The sequence below is a fragment of the Protopterus annectens genome, chromosome 9.part0 (assembly GCF_019279795.1).
Source record: "Protopterus annectens isolate FY-2018-M chromosome 9.part0, PAN1.0, whole genome shotgun sequence".
Taxonomy (NCBI): Eukaryota; Metazoa; Chordata; order Ceratodontiformes; family Protopteridae; genus Protopterus; species Protopterus annectens.
The window spans coordinates 1,319,516,887-1,319,537,874 of NC_056743.1; the positions used below are offsets into that span (position 1 = coordinate 1,319,516,887).

Below are 20,988 nucleotides of genomic sequence, written 5' to 3' on the forward strand. Positions count from 1 at the left end.
TCACAGGGACATTTCAGGGCATAAACAATGCCTTGTGTATTGCATTTAAAACTACCTTTAACCTGAAACTTTCTTCCATTAATATATTCAAAATTATTTACAACATATTTACAAGCCTTACACCTGCCACATGTTTGTGTTCCTGTATATGAGATACTAGGATGTAGGACTACTGGGGGCATAACAAACTTTCCTCTAACTAACATATTTTTCAAACTTCTTCCCACCTTATAAGATATTTAAGTTGCTTAGGGAGCCAAGGATGTACTTTTTTAAACTGAAGACAATTCCAATAATATTTTACTAAATTAATCAGAGTATCACTAAAGGGACTATAAGTAGTAGTAAAATATATATCCATATTAACATTCACTGAATTACTGCCATATTTAAATGGCTTAACTGATGTTCCACTGCATCTATCCTTAACTTTAGAAACCGCTTTAGAGATAACTTGACTACTATAACCTCTACAGTAAAACATGTTACATGTTTTTGAGATTTCCTCTCTTAACTCAGAATCAACATTACACAATCTATATATTCGAGTTAACTCACCAAAAGGTAAAGCATCTACTGTATGTGGGGGGTGACAGCTTGTAGCTTTTAAATAATAAATATCCCCATCAAACTTTCTGTGTACCCGAGTATGTAGACCCCAAGATTTGGAGATATCAAGATCTACATCTAAAAAAGAAACTTGTTTACCCTTCTGTACACCATCAAATTTGAGTCCAAATCTATACATTTGTAAAGAGTCCACAAAGCTGCCTACTTCATTTTCTCTCCCCTCACATAGAAAAATAAGATCTATAAAGCGGGCATAATGTTTAACAAACTTAATGTAAAATTCAGCTTTATATATATACTCATACTCAAGTAATCCCATACTTAAGTTTGCATATGAGAGGGCAAATACTGCCCCCATAGCTGTAACTCATAATTGTTTAAATATCTCATTATTAAATTCAAAAAAATTGTTACATACACAAAAATACAATAATTCTGAAATAAATTCAGTAGCAGGGCATTCACCTAGAAAAAAAACTTACCGCCTCCATACCAAATGTATGTGAAACATTAGTATAGAGGCTGCTGACATCAAGTGTAATAAAACACATATTTTCATTCAAATGCACATTTTTGATTATTTCCAAAAAATCAAACACATCCTTAACATAAGCAGGTAAAGACATAACTTTTGGCAATAATAGATGATGTAGTAAACAGCCCATATTGTACAAAAAATATTGTTTGCCTGAAACAATAGGGCGTCCAGGGGGATGCTCCAAAATTTTATGTATTTTAGGCAAACAGTAGAAACAGGCCATAAAGGCCTGATCTACATTAAACTTCTTTTTAGCATCCTCACTGGAAAAAAACCCTAACCTTACGCCCTTGTTAATTAACTCCAAATACTGTTCTTGAGCTAACATATATGTAGAAATATGTACTCTTTCATATACATTTACATCATTTAGATGTGCATAACACATTTCCAAATAACTTAATACATCTAAAATCAGCAGTCTATTACCCTTGTCAGCAGGTTTGAAAATCAAATTATTATTTCCCCTTAGATTCTTCAAAGCAGGCCATTCTGCCTTTGTAAGGTTATATTCAACATGATTAATTTTTTTAAAAAAAATATCAATTTCTAAAGCAACAGAAAAGTTCAGCATTTGATAAAATGATTTCATAATTTCATTACTAATAATAGCTGTAAATTTATAATTAGAACAAATATTACTAGTATCAAACGTATAGTATGCATTAATCAATTCATCAGAAGTACATGAAAAAACACTTTCATTATCAGATACAGAATCAATTTCATCAACCATTTCACAATTAGTAGAAAATTCATCTTTAGTATAAAAAAAGCATTTTAACTGTAGCTTTCTAACAAATTTATAAACATCACATTTGATTTCATATAAACGTGGTATTACAATGGGTATAAATTTCAGTTCTGACTCCAAAACAGCTATTTCAACATCACTCAACGACTGTCCAGATAAATTAACTACATAAGACAAACAGTTACCACTTTCCTTTCTTTGAGTACTGGTACTGTTGAGGGCGTTGATTATTGCACTGTTGCCCATTACCATTGAACTGTCCTTCACGTTGCCGTTTTCTCGAATTAAACCCTCCTTGGCCATTGTTGAAGTCCCGAAAAGTCTGTTGCATACCATCCGAGTTCTGGGGTTTCGGCAGAGATGGAAAATTAGTGGTATTATTCACTGAAACATTACCACCTTCCCCAGAAGAAACCGATTCACTGGATACAGCTGACGAAAAAGAACGCTGTTCAGTCTGTGTATTTCCTTGTTCAAAGGACACATGACCAAATGTCTTTTTCCGACTGGTTCTAGAGAGGAAGGGTTTACCATTGTCGTAATCCCGAGTGTCGCGCACCAGTTTCTTCTTTTTTCTTGCCATTATTTCCTCCTCATGACTGATTAATTTATTATTAATATCACTTAAAACTTTATCAAGAAACTGAGGGTTAGTCTGGGTGATCAATTTGTTACAAGCAGAGTTAATATCTTTGCGCAGCTCACCCTGTGTAACCCTATCACACTCTAACAGTATGGAAATCCATTCTAAAGAGCATTTGTGAGCTGCATGTACCCACCGTTTATGAAAATTATGATCTTTCATCTTGTAAATTGAATGGAGCAGAAGAATCTTTAAATGCTCTTAAGCCACGTAGAGTAGTATCCAGTTCTATATATTTTATATGAAAAGATAAAGTGAACAAGCTCTAGCCTAGGGAGTACGCCTTCACCATATGAAAATGAAAAGCTACAATAAGGCTACTCCCTCCATGTGGTAGCTAGCTCCAAGATGATCCGTTTAGTGGGTATTATATATCCCCTTTCTTGTAGTTGCTGGTATGCAAGCACTACATATGTATCCTAGGTCCTTCCTTAGATAAAAACAATTTTTTAATTCTGTTCAGTTAAAAACGACAAATTGCCTACTTCAAAGCACTGGTTCAAACACTAATAACACTTTCCTCGGAGCAAATTTCTTGTTATGGTAACTTGGCTCAATATGATTAGACAGGAAATTACTCATTCATTGGAAGTCTCTTCTAGGTACCTTTTTTCCTTGAGTGCAAAACCTCCATTCACTGACAACTATATGCTCCGCTTCCTCAGTAGGTACTTCCAAAGTTCCAAGTCAATAAATTGAATGTGTGCAAAAGCACTAGAACAAGTTGAAAAAAGGTCCTTACTTGGAAGCCAACCTGTAACCAGCATACAGCCTGTGTGTAAAGTGGGGGGGGGGACAAGTCCCAAAGCTCTTCCTTCTTCTAGAGCCAATTGATTCCAATAGGCATCCCATGTTCAAGGACACCGGGATGAATTTCCAAAGTCTAAAACCAACTTCAAATTGGCGTGCTGCCTGTGCACTAAAACGAACTCCATGACAGATGATTCTAACTTCTTCTGAAGCCAACTGGAATCAGCAAACTGCTTGTTTGCAAAGTCACTGGAGCAGGTTCCAAAATATTCCTAGTTCTAAAGCCAACTTCAAATAAGCTTGTGTTTGTGTTCAAAACCGGACTCAGGAATGGATAAGCGCTTTCGGTTGTAATCCTTCTTCAGATCCTGTGTTTATCTACTTTATTCTTCCTTTTATACTGTGTGTATTCTAGGTATTGGCCAATGAGGTATTATATTCAAATAAGACTCTCTGCCTTCATTATTCATTGGATACACTTACTACTTGTATCCAATCTGTCTTTATATATACACTGCCAAATCAGTTTAACTTCCTGAGTTCCTGCAAGTATGTCACTGGTTATTCTGTCCTCTTGTGAGGAGTCCATTCTCACATGTTCTTTAGTAGCTAGTTGTATAGCTTTACTGTCATGTTATTCGGTCATATTTCTTTTAGGAGTGATTTAATGATAGAAGTGTATTATCGCCCCCTAAGCCTCCTTTCTTTTAGTACTGTTTTTAAGGGGACTACTGCGTTAAGGCCAGGACTTTGACTGGCATGCAAGTTCATAATCCATTCCATTTCTATTTTTTCAGTTCTGTTGAACAAATCTCCACCTCGTGCTGTAACTGAAACATGAGTTAATATCATAAATTTAAAACTATGCCCTGGATTGTGCTTTATATGCTGATACAAAGCATTAACTTCTATCTTGTTATTGATGTCTCTTAGATGCCGTAAGATACGTTCTTTGAACTTTCTATTAGTTTTGCCCACATAGAACGACATACATACTTTACAGCTGGCTATATATATCACATTCTCTGTATTGCAATTTCCATTCCCTTTGTAGGAATACACTTTATGTAAGTAAGGAACTTTTTGCAACTTGTTCTAGTGCTTTTTGCATTTATTGACACTTGACTTGGAAGTACCTACTGAGGAAGCGGAGCATATAGTTGTCAGTGAATGGATGTTTTGCACTCAAGGAAAAAAGGTAGCTGGAAGTGACTTCCAATGAATGAGTAATTTCCTGTCTAATCATATTGAACCAAGTTACCATTACAAGAAATTTGCTCCGAGGAAAGTGTTATTAGTGTTTGAACCAGTGCTTTGAAGTAAGCAATCTGTCATTTTTAACTGAACAGAATTAAAAAATTGTTTTTATCTAAGGAAGGACCTAGGATACATATGTAGTGCTTGCATACCAGCAACTACAAGAAAGGGGATATATAATACCCGCTAAATGGATCATCTTGGAGCTAGCTACCACGTGGAGGGAGTAGCCTTATTGTAGCTTTTCAGTTCTATATATTTAGTAAGACTCTGGATATTTAAAAAACAAAAGTCTCTTTAAATAACAGTTTTTCCGAAGAGTCACACAGTACCTTGGTCTCTAGACTCATAGTAGTTGCCCATTTTCTTCCAACTGTAGAGAAGGAAATCTTTGCCAGGTAGTGGAGGGTTCAGATAAATTATTACCCGATCCTATAACAGCCTCTGCACATGAAGAACTAGCTGCTTCCGGAGTACAGTGTGAAAGGAAATTACTCCCCATTCTTTGCTGCGAATCAGGCAAACCATCTCGAAACACTCTAGGTAAATCCAAATTGGGGTCACTGGACATGAAAATAAAAATAAAATGGTACATATAAAACAACAAACCAGTGACCACCAAATCTTTTATTGCACTTGCTTCTGACGTCTCGGCTACAAGCCTTCAAGGAAGATAAAAACTAAGAAAAAAAACACATGTACATATACCATGGGTAATTATCCAATAAAACAATTAATACGTCAATTAGAAATACTTAAAACTCCTTAAAGCAGTAAAACTGCCAATTACAATAAAATTCTCCAATTGAAATCTGAATTCATACCCTTCGGGCTTAAAGTGTCAAACTTTAAAATATAACGTGCTTCTTTATACAGTAACTTATTTTTTAAACATGAATCAAGGGAAACTTCATCAATTTTTTCTAACATTGTGCCTTGCAAACCCATCACAGAAAGCAACTGGTCTACACAACTCTTCTCTCTATATGGCATTGTGTATAGTCTTAGGTGAGTTTTTGAGATGGAAATACTCAGCATGTTTTTTGGAAGTGGGATGTACCCCACAAAGACACAGAGAGAACACGCAATCTCCAAACAGGCACTGACTTTAGGTCAGAAGTGAACCTTGCACCTTGTGCATAGGAGGCAAAGACCTTAACCATAAAGTGATAGACTACATTAGCAAACAGGTGGGAGGGGACAGATCAACAAAGTTGCTTTATGCAGACAATGTGGCACTATAGGCAGACTCTAAGCAAGAACTTCATCAAAGGATATGGGAATGGAATGCAAAACTGAAGGCACTTGGGATGAAACGGAGTACAATTAAGACCTGTAATGGCAGCGAATGGGAGAAATCAGAAGAAGCCTAGAACCGAGATAGAAGGTAAAGTAGTGGAAGTGGTTAACAGCTTCAAGTATCTGGGAGGGTGGCTGAAGAGAAGGAAAGTCTGAATGGCAAGGTCAAAGCCAGAATCAGAGGGGCCACAGTCAACCGGCACAGAGTGTCAGGTGTAGCATATGACAGAAGAATGCCAAAAAAGCTGAAATGTAAGCTGTACCAAACAATGGTCTGACAATACTACTACATGATAGAGAAACCTGGGCAGTAAAAGAAGAGCAGTTGAGGAAGCTAGAAGTGATGGAGATGAAGTGCCCAAGACAGTGGCTGGATACTGTGGGCGGATGAAGGAATGAGGACAAATGAGCAGAAACCAAAGTAGCCCCAGTTTAGAACAGTTCAAAGAGAATAGATTAAGGTGGTTCAGGCACATGTGCCGAAAAGCAGAAGACAATCTGGTGAAGAAGATTTGGGACAGACAGTAAGGCAAGAAGAAACAAGGGCATCCAGCATAGAGGTGGAAGGGTTACATGAGAGAAGACCTGAGGCAGTCAGGCATGAGTGCCGAAGAATGCAGGAGAGTGACAATGCATATAAAGACATGGTGACAGCTGACACAACACCTCGATCCCATGTAGAAAATGGGAAAGGGGGGGGTGATGATGATGATGATGATGATGAATACCACAGTATATACTGATAAAGCCTTGACTATGGTCCAAGTGATCCAGATTCAATTAATGGCTCATGTGTCTGAGGTGCTGAAAGGGGGAAATGGGCAAAAGTCATCTTGGGGGGAGGCATATGCTCATGTGCACCCCCCATAGACGATCTTCTGTGTAGGCTGGGGACACATCAAGGGTAGCAGTCCAAGGGAAGGCAGCAGCATGGGCTGAGTAGCCATGGACTTTAGATGACATCCCAACGGCATGCGTGTGAGTGTGGGGTGGGAAAGTTAAGACGCAATGCAAAACACTACTACCAGCAGTATAACACTATACTACGATCCTCAATCTACTTATCTGCTCGGGACATCAGTCAGTGTTAGCCCAGGGGAGGTTAAGGTGGGTCTGATAGACCCATTAGATGAGGAGCGGGCCTAGGGTCAAGATGATGGTCATTCTGAGAAGCCAAAAACATATTATTCCGAGTTATGTTACATTCGTCAACCTTTTCTAGCTCAGTAACACAGCTGTCTTGCAATTTTTTCCACACACAGTACATTCCTGTTACAGTGTCAGCAAACTCCAAGTAAACAACAGTTCCTGTATACAGGAGTATAAGCCCTAATATGCACTCCAACAGCGGGAGGGGTGGTACAACCCTTCACCACCCTTACTTATTATTTTATAACCCCAAGGTCTAAGCAATTTAAAGTAAATGCATTGTTTTCATATAACAAAACTCATTTTGAAACTTTCATATAACATAATAATATGGCGACCTCACATTTTTTCTTCACACATGGTACATGTGCATGCTGTGTTAGAGACAGCAAAACCCCAAGTGCTGAGTAATAGTTTCTGTATCTATCATGGATCTTCTGAAGGCAGTGTGATATACTGTTCTGCAGTTTCCTCTAATTGTACTTGTCTGTTTCTTATGCGGACAGTCTTTTGCTTGATCAGAATTAACCTTGGAAAAAGGACATTTACAACTTCTACCAAAGCAGGCCATGGGATTGGATCCAAGCAAAAGTTCCTTCAGCTGGTTCTTGTGAAGAGGTACTGTACCGCTTTTCTGGCCAATGAAGAATTCAGCACTATGCTTTACTTAAATCTGTTTACTATCCAAGAACATGCATAACAGCAGATGTCAAATAGCCAAGTCATAATCAAACATGTTGTTAAAACCGTTTCTTCTGGGCATCCTCAAAAGTATTGACCCACAACTTAAAGAATAATACTTTATCAGGAAGTCATGTCAAACTTTTGCATATGCTTATATCAAAGCATAACTTAATTACATAATCTACTATTAGGGCAGTTCAGTCCTGTTGACACTGCCAAACTATTAATACACCTCACAGCACCGTTCTCTTCCCTGAGAAATACTTAAAAAAAAAAAAAAAAAAAAAAGTATTTCAGTCAGTGCATTCATACATGTATTTTGGTTCAAGTCCTCTTTCCAAAGCTGTAATTCTAGCCTGGCCTTAAACTTGAAAGGGCAACAGTAACAGTTCGTCTTTTCTTCTCTAACTTAGTAAGAACCTTCCAAATTTCCAACTAATTTTCCAGATGTCTACAATTGTCTCTACATAATTAGAAATCACCTTTACTATCAGTTTTTACAGTTGGAGAGAAATAAATCAATGTGTAACACAGAAACACCTCTGATAAAAGACGCATGTTCCTTCTTTGCCAGCTCTAGGAGCCACTAAGCTCTAACTACTCCAAAATGGCAGCAGCTTTCAGCAAAAAATTCCCTCTCTGTACTTCTACAGAGCTATTAGCTAACTATAGAAAAGAATGAAAAAACGTTCTTAAAGGTCCATGTATAAAAATGCATTTTAAAACAAGAATCATTAAATGTTTAAAAATTCCAGTTCTCTGAGTAAAATAGACCCTACATTTAAGCAATGACATACTTAGAAATTAATAATATAGTACTACATTAGCCTCTGTAGTTTAATAAAAATACAATGCACTTCTCCAAGCATGCAACATTATGAACAAACTTTGGGATTCATTAACATGTTACTCCAGGAGTTCAGCTTGTACATGGGGAAACAGCAAAGAAAGCCTACATGTGATTCATTAATACCAAAGCAATAGTTCAACAAATGACATGTTACAGATCAGCAAACAAAGCTCCACTGTGACTAACGTAAGCAAATCAGGCATAATGCATGAATGTACATCTGTATGCAATTCACAGAAGGGTCATGGAGTGCAGGCACTGTTGTCACTGCATATAGGAGGCTTCATTATCACCTCACTACCACCATATCACAAGCTCAAAGCTCATAAAGCCAGCACTGCAATTACAGCAACAGCCTATGGACCTCCTGTGGTCATCACACCATGAACTGCAGATACAGAGGGTCCACAAATACCTGAAGACTTCCAGTATAAAGCGCCGCATCCACTAATGGTTACGCTAGTGCTCATCTTTCACTTGTGTAACATTAACTATGCATGCAGGCTGAACCTAAGACTGCTAAGACCAATCTTGTATTTCAACATGTCAGTCGTTATGAGGACTGCCATAATGATAATAACGTGTTCCTACATCGCAGACTCAAACAACACAGTGCTAAGTGCTAACATTGTGTTTTGTGAACCCTCACTGCAACTCAAGACATACTGGCTGACACTGGACTTACACACACACACACACACACACACACACACACACACACACACACACACACACACACACACACAACAAATACTGCTCTGTGGCTCTGGCTAGTAATACACACAGAGAGGTAATAAATAATTACCAAGGTACATTTTCAGGATATGCAATTTCCATCTCCTTGACACAGCACCCCACTTGAGGAAAACAAGCTGACAGAAAGAGCAGTTCCCTGGCAGGGTTCCCATTCTGTTGTGCTGTGCTTTTGCAGGAAGAATGCTGGGTAATACTGTGCACACTGTTTTGTGCAGAGACCTCCTTTTAAGTGCAAAGTGTTGCATCCTTCACGGTTACATGGTGACACACCACAAGAGTACGGTCTACATCCTCTACAGTGGTGCACAATTTCAGTAATTAAGGAAATGTCAGGCAAATCTTGAACCTTTCAGCTGGCTGTTCTGCAAGGCATTATGTCTGACATTCATGTGGGATGATATTTATGAATTCTACTGTCTATTCTGTTTAACCAGACAAGAGATTCCTCAGCCATGCATTCAAATGTACCTATCCATCTGTAAGAGGCGGTTTTGCACTCCACCACACAGTTTGTTCTCCATATCTGCAGTCTTTCTGCAGTCTATCATATGATAATGGCATGCAGAAAGTTTTATTTGACCTTTCTCTACCACACATTATAAGATGAAAGCTAAATTACGGTCATAAGTATGAACAATGATTGGCTGTTAACTTCTGCATGCTTACTGTAAATTAACATTGACCACAGGAAGAAATCCAGCTCCAAAACAAAAGAAAATAAACAAAACTCTCTGACAGTAGCGAAAAAGTGACAGTTCCCATAATCTCTACACTACCAAGTGAAAAAAAAAAACTAAACTCACAAAAGTTACACATACATTTTAAGATTCACTTTATTCAAGCATTTAACAATTTGCAGATAACGTCATAAGGATTCATTTATACACATTTGTGTATTCAGCCTGATGGTTGACTGTACTCACTAATCCAAGAGTATACATAATCAGTCTCCTCCTATTACATAGGCAGCTCTACCCAATATCTAAATTATAATTTCCACTTTAAACATTCCCACACAGCTTCGTCATTTCACTTCACCCCTTAAATACTTTTCAACCACCAAAGCCCTTCTGTGATACTCCTAAGATATCACTGAAAATCATGTTATAATGTCCAATGATGCTTCTTTGCAGAATAACTGCAGACTTACAACTCATTAAGTGAAAATATTAAAAAGTAAACAAACTACAAACCAAAGTAAGCATTCCCATTAACACTATATACAAGTTCAACTTCCCCCAACTTTTGTTCAATAACCTCATTCTTCCTACCAATAATATTCTTTTGTTATATTTATGCATCCGGCCCTTGTAAATCTTCACTCCCTAAACTATTCTTCAAACTCTCCAGTGCTTTTCCTTTCATTCCCCATTCTCTCTCCATTCCATTCTTTAGATTTCTCCAAATCCTATTATGTCTGCTACTATCTTCCACACTTCCTTCTGTTCTCTCTTCCTTTTCCTGTTCGCTCATTATTCTTATCATAGCCCACCTACTGAGCTCCCCTCTAGCTTCTTCCACATTTTTGTTATCCCTTCCTTCACTATTATGATTGACTTTCCTAATATCTCCTTATACTCTACCACTACCCTCTTCTCACGTCCCAGTAATCATAACTTGGGAGTTAAATTCAATCCATTTCTAACTACATGTCCTAAAATTCCCTCAATATCCTTTTATAGTACTCAAGCCTTCTACAATCCCAAAAATATGCTTCCAAGTTCCTTTTTCCTCATTGCATCTCAAACGCTTCCCAGAACTCCCCACAAACATTTTGACTATATGGCATGTAAAATATATTTATACAGATACTTCCATGCAAATATTTTTTTTTCAATAATATTTATTTATTTTTCAACAATACATAAGTTAGCATATACAGATGAGTATTATACATATTTTCTGCGTTCAGTTTATGCTAAATCATAACTAAAACAATACAATTAAACATATGTACACTATATACATAGATGCTTTCATATCTTAATATTTATAAAGCTAGTTAACTTCATATACTTCCTCTGAATGTGATCTCCAGGGTTAGTCACCATCTCTAGATTTATGACTACATGATGTTGTGGGGATTCTTGCGTATGTTGTACTGTAACTTTAATTAATGGTTTATGCAAGTATAATGTTGAAAATCTGTTCCCAAAGTTTAAAGTGATTGGAATTTTTGGTTTGTTTGTTTATTATATATCTATGGGCTAGTATATGTTTAATTGCCAAAATTCTGAAATTCTCCCAAGAGTTCTTGTATGGGTAGAGACAGTTAGTAGCTATGTAGAGTTTCAATAATAGAAAGATATTAATAAGGATGTTTATTTGGTTTTTAGATAAATTATTTGGGGGAATATGTAATATCATAAATTCCCAGGTGAGCGTTGATGACTTGATAGCCCATACTTTGTAGTTGCACTTTCAGGGAGTTCCAAAGTTTGAATACACATTTACAGCTCCAGAACATGTAGAGAAGGTCTGCAGTTTTATCTTTACAGTGTCGACAAGTTGGTGAATTTTTAGAGTTAAATTTATGCAAGCTAAGGAGTGTGTAATATGCATTGTTATATATCATAAGTTGAGTGAAGGCTAACTTTTGAAGTGATATGGATTTTACTGTTAGGTTGATTGCTTGGGTTAATTTATGTCATGCAACTATTTTAAACAGTCTTGCTTTACTAACATATTTTGGAAGTGAAAAGATGATAGTCCACTCTTCATCCTATATGCTACTCTCTCTAAAATCTTTCCCATTACATTTTCTGTTTTTCATTCTCCATCTGATCTCCCTCCATAACCCAGATCTTTCCAATTCTTAACAATCCTTTCATCCCTCTTCCCTCTATCCTTCATGTTTCTATCTCTTGAATAAATTGACACATCTTTCTACTTTCCCTAAATTCTTTCTTTATCCTTTTCCATCTATCTACAACTGTCTGATATTCTCATTCTAAATTGTCAGTCCGATGACACTCCTCTTGAATTTCCTCCCACCGCTTTACTCTTTATTCCACTAATATCTGTGGCCAATATTTAACTATCCTTTGTCTTGTCTTCTATCTCCATAAGCCATCTCCATAATGCATTCCTATTTACTAAGCCCTGAATAGCACCACCACTTGCCAGCCTTCCTCTCTTCCAGGTTGCCATATCTTCTCCCTTCTATCTATCCTTGAAGATCTTTTGTACCAAAGCTGTCCATTCTAGACACATCTTCTCAGGGCTTTCCAATAACATAGTAATTACATCCCTTGCCCTTATCCATTCCTCTCTATTCAAGATCATTCTCTTCCAGTCCACATCATAATCTAAATCTACCAGTCTTAACACAGTAGCAACTAAGGCTGCTTGCAAACTGATCTTCAAATCAGGTAATCCCATCCTTTCCAATTCTTTAGGCATTGTCATCTTTTCCCAAGCCTTCCTCGGAAATCCCCCTCCCAAACAAATTCCCTAAACATTTTTTAATTTTTGAATACTTTAACTGCAATATAATTATTATCAAGGAAGAGCAAAAAAGCATGTCCTACATACTCAGATTATGACATTACACGTATTTGAAATGCCTGAATTTGTTGCCTGATATCTACATTTAATACTCTTCATTTTTGCAACTGCTGTTTAATTTTGTTAAGAATCTTGTCATAAATATATTTCACATATTTCTCAACCTGGTCTACTATCCATATACCCAAGTATTTCAATTGATCAACCCAAAAATCACCCCTTTGCCTCTCCCCTACATCTCCTACTCCACTCACTAATACAGCCCTCATCTTGTCTCTATTTACCTTACATCCAAACTCTAGTCCAAACTTTTACTAAATTCTCCATAACTTCTACTCATCAGCTCCATAAACAGTCATTGTCAATAAGACATCCCCGTAAAGGGCTATCGTTTTCTCTGTACTCCCTATTTATATCCCTTTATATCTGATTGTCTAATTGTATTCTATCTCAAGCTGCTGGGACAGTCAAACAGCAACAGAGATGGGGGCATCTGTGTCTGGTGCCCCTTTCAATACTTATTTCCTTGGACATTCTAGCTGCAATCTTCACCTTCGGTGTTGCCCCCTCGTAAATCTTCAACATCTCTATCCAACATTTCAGAACCCCAAACCCTCCAATACCCAATACATGTACTTCCAATCCACTATGCCAAATGGTTTCTCCACATTCAGTGAGATAAATGCCAACTCCTTTCCTTCTCTTTATGCATATTGCAATATTAGTAATGTTCTGATTATGCTGGTCGCTGTACTCTGCCTCAGTAAATCCAGTCTGATTGCCCTTAATAACCCTTGTCATGACCTTAGATAATCTATTTGCATGTATCTCCATAAAACAGTTATGATTTAATATAGATATGGATGTATATGACGATGGGTATAATGGATGCTTTCCTTACTTATTACTATGATTATTGCTTATTTCCAAAACTATGGGTGGGTAAGCTTCCTTCACTATTCTACTGAACATTTCTAACCATCTTATAATCACTACAGCCTTGTTTAGTTTCCAAAATTCTATTGGTATCCCATCAGTACCTGGTGATTTACCCTTTGCCATTTTCACCATTGCCCTCTATATTTCATCCCTTATAATTGCAGCTGTTAGAATGCTGTTCTCTGACTCTTTCAGAACTCCTACGTCTGGTAACTGCAAGCCCCTCTGAGATGCCTTTCCCCTGTTTAAGCCACGAGTATCCCTTTAAAGTCTTTGTTAGTACTCCTGAAAACCTTCTAATATCCATTCCAGTTTCACTTCCTCCATGTCAAACTCTTCTCTTCTTATACTAAAGACCCCTCTTTCAACTTCTTGTTGGAATCTCATGACTAAAGCTTTAGTAGCCTATGGGTTTACACTACAAATATCTTCTATACTAATATTCTCTTTCCCCATATCTTTTCATTTGCCCATCACTGTAGTCACTGCTTATGTTCTCTTTCTTTTTGTTTACATTTCCTTTCTTCCTGCCTCCTTTCTTGCTAAATGTAAATCAACTATGCTAGACGTTCTTCCTTGGCCAACTGCCTCATTGTAATAAATTTTCTTTCCCTCTCCTGAATCCACAAGCTAATCTTGTCCTTGACCCTATCCCACTAATCATCTTCCCTACAAACCACCTTCTGCATGTCTTGCTTAATCAGCTCTCTCAGCCAATCTTATTAAATCTCTGTCTCCCATACAAGTATCCTCCAATGTCTTTCAAGAGCTGCCCTGTGCTGCCAATACACCCTACGTCCTATCATAGCATGACCCAAAAAAGAAACTGGTTCAATTTCCCTTTTATTTATTACGTTAACATGTTCGCTTATAATACTGTATCTGTCTAAGCTAGCCCAACACCTTTCTCCCTCTCGCCTGTCATTATAAACTCTCCCTGTGTGTACCATACCCATAGACGCCAGTCCCACTGGTACTTTCCTTCTTTTATGCTTCTCACTTTTCACCAAACTTTGCCAACCTCATTTCTATATATGATGATATTCCAATCCCTTACGTAAAAGATTATCCCCTCCTGAAACTGTGCCATTTTTGCCACTGATGCTCTTAAAACATTTTCTTTAACCTCTGGAGGTATATAATTAGTTATAACAGTAATCTTTTGCCCTTCAGAGCAACCTTTTATCCCTGTCATCCTTCCTTTTCTGTCTTTTCACTTTCCTACTACTTCCAATAGTCATCCTACATTTTTAAGTAAGATTACCCCCTTCTACTCATATTTCACCAGAATGAGCACAACAGGATTTCATATCCACCACCGTTTAGCTTCCTGAATTCCTCTTCTGTTAATTTGTCTCTTGTACAGCAATTATCTATGCCATCCACTGTTTAACATAACTCAATATCCTGTCCCTCTTAAACCTATTTCCAAGGCCATTTATATCCCATGATACTAACTTCACCACTTCTGATACCATAACCTAGTATATTTGTCTCTCATTCTTGTCTTATTTAATCTTCCATGCATTTCTCTTCCCTTCTAACTTTTCTCCATAGTTTTCCTCAACTGCAGTTCTAAGTATACCTTTCCCTCTAACCTTAGTATTAACCCAACTTATTTTACCACTGGTGGATGGATGCAACCTCCCTCCCCACTCCTCACTGTAGACTATACACATATTTACAAGCATGTAACTCCATCAGATTTTGCCATCCTCTGCATAGTACACCCTGCCCCAAATCTCCCAATTCTGTCATTGCTATGACAGAGCACTTCGCTCCTAAGTGACTTCTGCTGCCTCTTCCTAATCACACAATTATCAACCAGGCTCACAACATCGTCCATATAGCTAGCTATTACTTTCACCTATTCCCACTATCATTACTAGGAATTTTCACTGCAACCTTAAAACTTTAAGCTTATTAGTATTCTTGTGTTCATACCAATCCCTCTACACGGAGCATTAACTCCATCCAGCAAATATTTCTGCACCCTCTGCACACTCTCTGAACAGTCCCTAACCTTTGCAAATGTTAGTAACAGGTTGCCCATGTACTAGGAATTATCTGCTGTACCTGCTATAGAAGAGTTATTGCAGGTCTCATCCGTCTTCCTTATGGATATTTAGATCCTCTTGACTTATACTGAGACTCTTCTCCTTTATCCAATTTAGAAACCCTATTTAACTCAACATGCATTCTTAACTTCTCAGTGTCCTAAGTTAGTCCCCTTCACAGTCAATGCATCCTCCTCTCTCATGAAAAACATGATCACACACCCCTTTCACTCTCCTGAAATGGTACAGTCCACATGCTCCTGCAATTAAAGAGCCATGCACCCACAGCTAACCAGAGCATGGACTTCCCTAAGCAAGCAGATACGTTTGAGTACTTCCTTCTAGTTTTAAACATATTCACCCCAATTGCTAAACCTAATCACCCACCACATTGTTTCTAGCCTGTTCAGTCTCTTTTTTAAGTCTGCAGCCCAGTTTCCACTACACTGTGAGCATAAATTTCAAATGTGCCATCCTCTTTTGGTTTAACACACTCAGCATTTTAGTAATTCCCCTTCACTGTGCACAAATCTCAGCTCTCAGTGATACTGACACCATACCGTTTTTAGCATCCAAGCAATCACTGTCCTACCATAAAATTTTAAATATATAATTTACAGTCTAATCATGTCCACTTCCAAGAGAATGAACTATGACTTATTACCCATTCCATCTAGCAAACTGGCATCAAACCAATATCAATGTGTAGATAAGAAAAAAGTCTGAGTCCCCCACCCCCTGCCTTCACAATCAGAAAAATGTCACTGCAAAATATCCCTTGCCACCTCAACAGTCATAATCCCAAGATATCTCCACTTCACATCAGTGTTCCTCAGTCTCTGTTTGTCTTGCTTCTTGAATAATGTGAATTATTTCTCTGAGTTTTTTTTTTGTTTACAAAAACAAAGGGAAATATCCTCTTTTTCCAGTCCTTTTCTCCCTTTGGCTCTCCATCTGCTCTGATGCTTCCCTCATGTGTCTTCCCACCTGTCTGTATCCAGTCTCAAACTAATTGATTTCAGTGCTTCCTCTGGGTTCACAAAAGATTTAGTTATCCCTTGTGCAAATACCCTCAAAGTTGTGGGGTAGATGGTGTGCAACCTTAACTTCCTCTCTTTGCACTCTCTTATCACTAGCAACACTGCATTTCTGAGTTTACGTGTTTCAAAAGAAAATCATGTTCCACATATGCTGGGGTTCTTCCAACCTTCAATCTTTTTTGTCCAGTTTCCAAATTTCTTGAAGTAACCGCTCCTGCAGTATGAATGACTGCAATCTAACTATTATTGGTCTAGGGCCCTTCCTCTCCCCTCAAGCTGCCTGCCATGTGGTGCAGTGCTCTCTTTCACTTTGGACATCTACTCCTGGGACTCCTGGCCACTTCTCTAATAATGCATGTACTGCCCCTACAGAGTCTCTGCCTTCATAGTTTTCAGGCATGCCAACAATTTTTATTTTCTTTCTTCTGGCCCAATCTTTCAAATCTACTGCATTGGTCTCTAAACAATCGAGGCTAGCTTCCACCACATCCACATAGGCCTTTAACTCATTTTCCACCAGAAGTTTCTTTATTATGGATGTATGCTATTTTAGACCCTCAACCACCTCACCAATCTTTTTTTTCATGAGTTATCATGCCTTCCAAAAGTGTCTGCTTCATATAGTTCAATTCTATCCATATTGTCTCTAATGTAACTGGCTCTCCCAGTTGATTTTTACTCCTGGGCCATTGTTTTAATCATTTGCTAACTTGTCTCTTGCCGTAGTGATTTCCTGGTATTCTTTTTCATGGACTGTCACTCTCCAATTATATTTTTACTTATTCCCCTGATATCATCCAGGATTTCAGTGAAGCTTCTTACTTAAAATTGACAAATTAATCAATAGCACCAGCGGAGCAGTGCGCAGCTGCTGTAGCTTAAGGCAGTGCCACATCAGAAGCCAAAAGTTACATACAAAAAAAATACACCTTTACACACAAGTACACAGAAACCAATGCAATTAAAGTCAAAACTTCGATAAAATATTTAAAATCATTCACGGCATATCAGACTTTAACTAGTGTCTTGATATAAACAGCAGATCACACGCACATTCATCACTCACTTTTGTAAAACAGCTGCATGAGGTAGCACACCAAAATCTGATGCACTGTGCAAGCGTCAGCATGCAGACAATATCCACATGCAAGGAGCATTACTAAGCCATCCTCAGATCATGAAGTCATAAAAAAAGACAAAACACAAATGTAGTTACTCAATGTAATGGCATTACTTTAAAAAAGGTTAAGAATTTGATTTTTTTTTTAAATAACATCACTGCATGACAACAATAATGCTCATGTGTGGGTAATGCAGGCTTACCCATTGCTGCCTTTGTTTGGATTCAGAAGTAAAAATACAAACAGTTACATAAAAAAAATGCTAATGTAATCTCCACATCAGACAATAATGTAATTCCTGTAATATATGTCTAAAGGATTACAGTATGTCTAAAGGATTACAATGGAAAAATGTAAGTTATGTACTCACCGTAACTATGCATCTGTGTTGTCTATCCATTTTCATTCTTCCTCAGCATATTCGGTCTTGGATCTGACCCATGGATCCAACTTGGCCAATCTCTTCAGAATCTTGGATTTGACTCTTGAGCTCTTCCCTTTATCCATAATGCCCTTTACTTGGCAGATTACCTGAGATTGAGTTTGCAGATTATCTGAGATTGAGTTTGTTGCTGCTAAATATATTGCAAGGCCTAAATACAAATACAAATAGGAAGAAACAGGAAAGAGACGAATAAGGGCTCAAACTGGGAACAATGATTCCCACATACTTCGCCAGGTCACTCCCTAAAGGATAAGGATGGGGGAAGGATGGTGAAGAATTGAGGAAGAATGAAAATGGTCAAGGCAGATGCATAGTTTGGTGAGTACATAACTTAAATATCTGATGTTGCCATTTTCATTTATTCCTCAATGTATGGGACAGAGTCCCCAGCTATGATAATCTGGGGTGACCTTCAAGGAAGGATATTCTGAAGCACCATGGAGCCACAGTCAGCCCTGTTCCTGGATATGATGTCCAACTTGTAACGCGCAATAAAAGTATGGGAACTGGACCAAGTGGCTGCAGCACAAATGTCATCAACTGACGTTCTGATCCAAAAAGCAGATGATGTAGCCATGGATCTAGTGGTGTAAGCCTTTGGAGATCTAGGTAAGGACAAACCTCTTACAGAATATACAAAGGAAATTCAATCTGTTATCCATTTAGCTAAGGTAACTTTAGATACCAATTTACCCAATTTGTTCCTAGCAAAGGAAACGAACAGTAGGTCAGTTTTTCTAAATTCTTTTGTTATATGGAGGTAAAAACTAAGCTGGTTATGTACATCTAAAATATGTAGCATATATTCTCCTTATTGTCAAAATTTGGAAAGAATACTGGTAATTGATTAACTGATTCATGTTTGACTCGGAGACAACTTTTGGTAGAAAGGAAAGGTTTGTACATAATGTCACTCTGTCTTTGTGAAATACCAAATAAGGTTGTCTTGAAGAAACTGCTTGGAATTCAGAAACTCACCTTGCTGATGTAATGGCAACAAGAAAAATTGTTTTCAAAGAGAGAAATTTCAGATCTGACTTAGCCGAAGGTTCAAAGGGGAATTAAGTTAAAGTTTGTAACAGAATAGTAAGATTTCTTGATAGAGTAGGGTCTCTTAGCAGGGTCTAAGCATGAGTACCCTTTAGAAAGGCCTTATGTCCTATATGGTAATTAGAGATGACTGCAAGCTGGATTTTTACTGTGTAGTAACTTGCACTGACCTGAAAAATTGAATCCGGAAAATCCAAAATGGCAGGAATTGAACCTGTGAAGGAATCCAGTTTTCTTTGCTCTGCCCAAATTGAAAATATTGTCTATTTACTCCTGTAAATCTTTCTGGTAGACATTTTGTGAGATAAGGACAAAATATGGTGACCTAAGGAGGAAAGCATGGACTGTCTAGCCATCAATGGAATTGGAGAAACCATTTGGTTAACTTGAGGCCTTGAATGTCTGGATGAATCATTCCCAATGGATGTGATAGGACATCTAGACTGGGGTCCAGTATCCAAGGTGGAGATAGAAGATGAGACCACAGGAATGGGAACCACAGCTGCCTAGGCCAGAAGGAAGCAATGAAGATTACCCTGCTCTTCAACCATTGTGCTTAGGACAAAATTTCATAAGCTTCCTCTAACAGTTGTGTAAAACAATTATTTTACACCCAAAAATGCCCTTACATGATGTAACACAACAGCAACAATTCAAATTCTATAAAAGTGAGCTTTTATTTGGCAAAAAAGTGAAATCCTGTCTTTTGCCCTGGTTTCAGTTATGCTTTGTCCTGCAAAATTACACATTTCCATAAAACAGAAACCATTCTGTAAATTATGATAATGCATAAGTGTAATGGGTCTGCTCTAACTGCTTGAGTCCCACCTCTTTGCAGACCACAGTCTCACAGCTGTGTGACCTAGTGTCACACAGCTTACATGGGCTGCAGCTTGAACTTGACTTCTTCTTTCGGCTTTTCCCGGTTAGGGGTCATCACAATGGATCACTGCTTGAACTTGACTATCAGTTCAAAAATACTTTTAAAAAAAAAATCCCTGTTTATTTTGTAGTCTATCGCCCTTGTGTCACATTTAGCCAAGACTTCACCAGAGCTACAGACATGGTTAAATAAAACTATTAAAAGGTCATGTGACTAGTATCCACCAATAAACAAAGACTAGGCAGTCTGTTCAAAACAGTTCTTAAATTATTCAATGCAATACAAAGTTATGAAGGAAGAAATTATACAGATAATTCCAGTACATATAGTTAAATTTATTATACTTCCCCCAATATAAAGCTGATGTCAAAGCAAACCCCACTCCCTAACCCTAAATCCCATAGTCACCCCCTGACTCTAAATGCAGTAGAAATTGGGCACTTTTCATTTAGAATATGTGGTACTTATAAATATGGGACATGCTCAGCTTGTAGGTTTATTCATGAAGGGCCATATATACAAGTTCTGGGTTACAGAAAGGTTATAGATGCTAAAGGACATTTTAACTACAATAAAGCACATGGGATACTAGTCTTTTCATATTGCCAAGGCCACTAAGAGGCTTTGGCACTGCATCTTAGAAAGTCAATATTTTATTAGGATTAAGAACAGGAACAATACATTGCATAGACATAC

The 20,988-nt window shown here is 37.7% G+C and overlaps 1 protein-coding gene across 2 annotated transcripts in view; it reads right to left on the reverse strand.

Moving 5' to 3' along the window:
- Window positions 1–20,988, reverse strand: part of VAMP5 (vesicle associated membrane protein 5) — a 432,229-nt gene that overhangs the window by 388,973 nt on the left and 22,268 nt on the right. The window contains exon 1 of one of the 2 annotated variants that reach the window (XM_044084292.1): window positions 4,845–4,993. The exons of the other annotated variant lie outside the window; for it this stretch is intronic. Within the exon in view, the coding sequence (XP_043940227.1) occupies window positions 4,845–4,862 (18 nt within the window). The 5' untranslated portion in view covers window positions 4,863–4,993. Of the gene's footprint in view, window positions 1–4,844; window positions 4,994–20,988 lie in introns of those variants that run through there. 2 annotated transcript variants of the gene reach the window in all.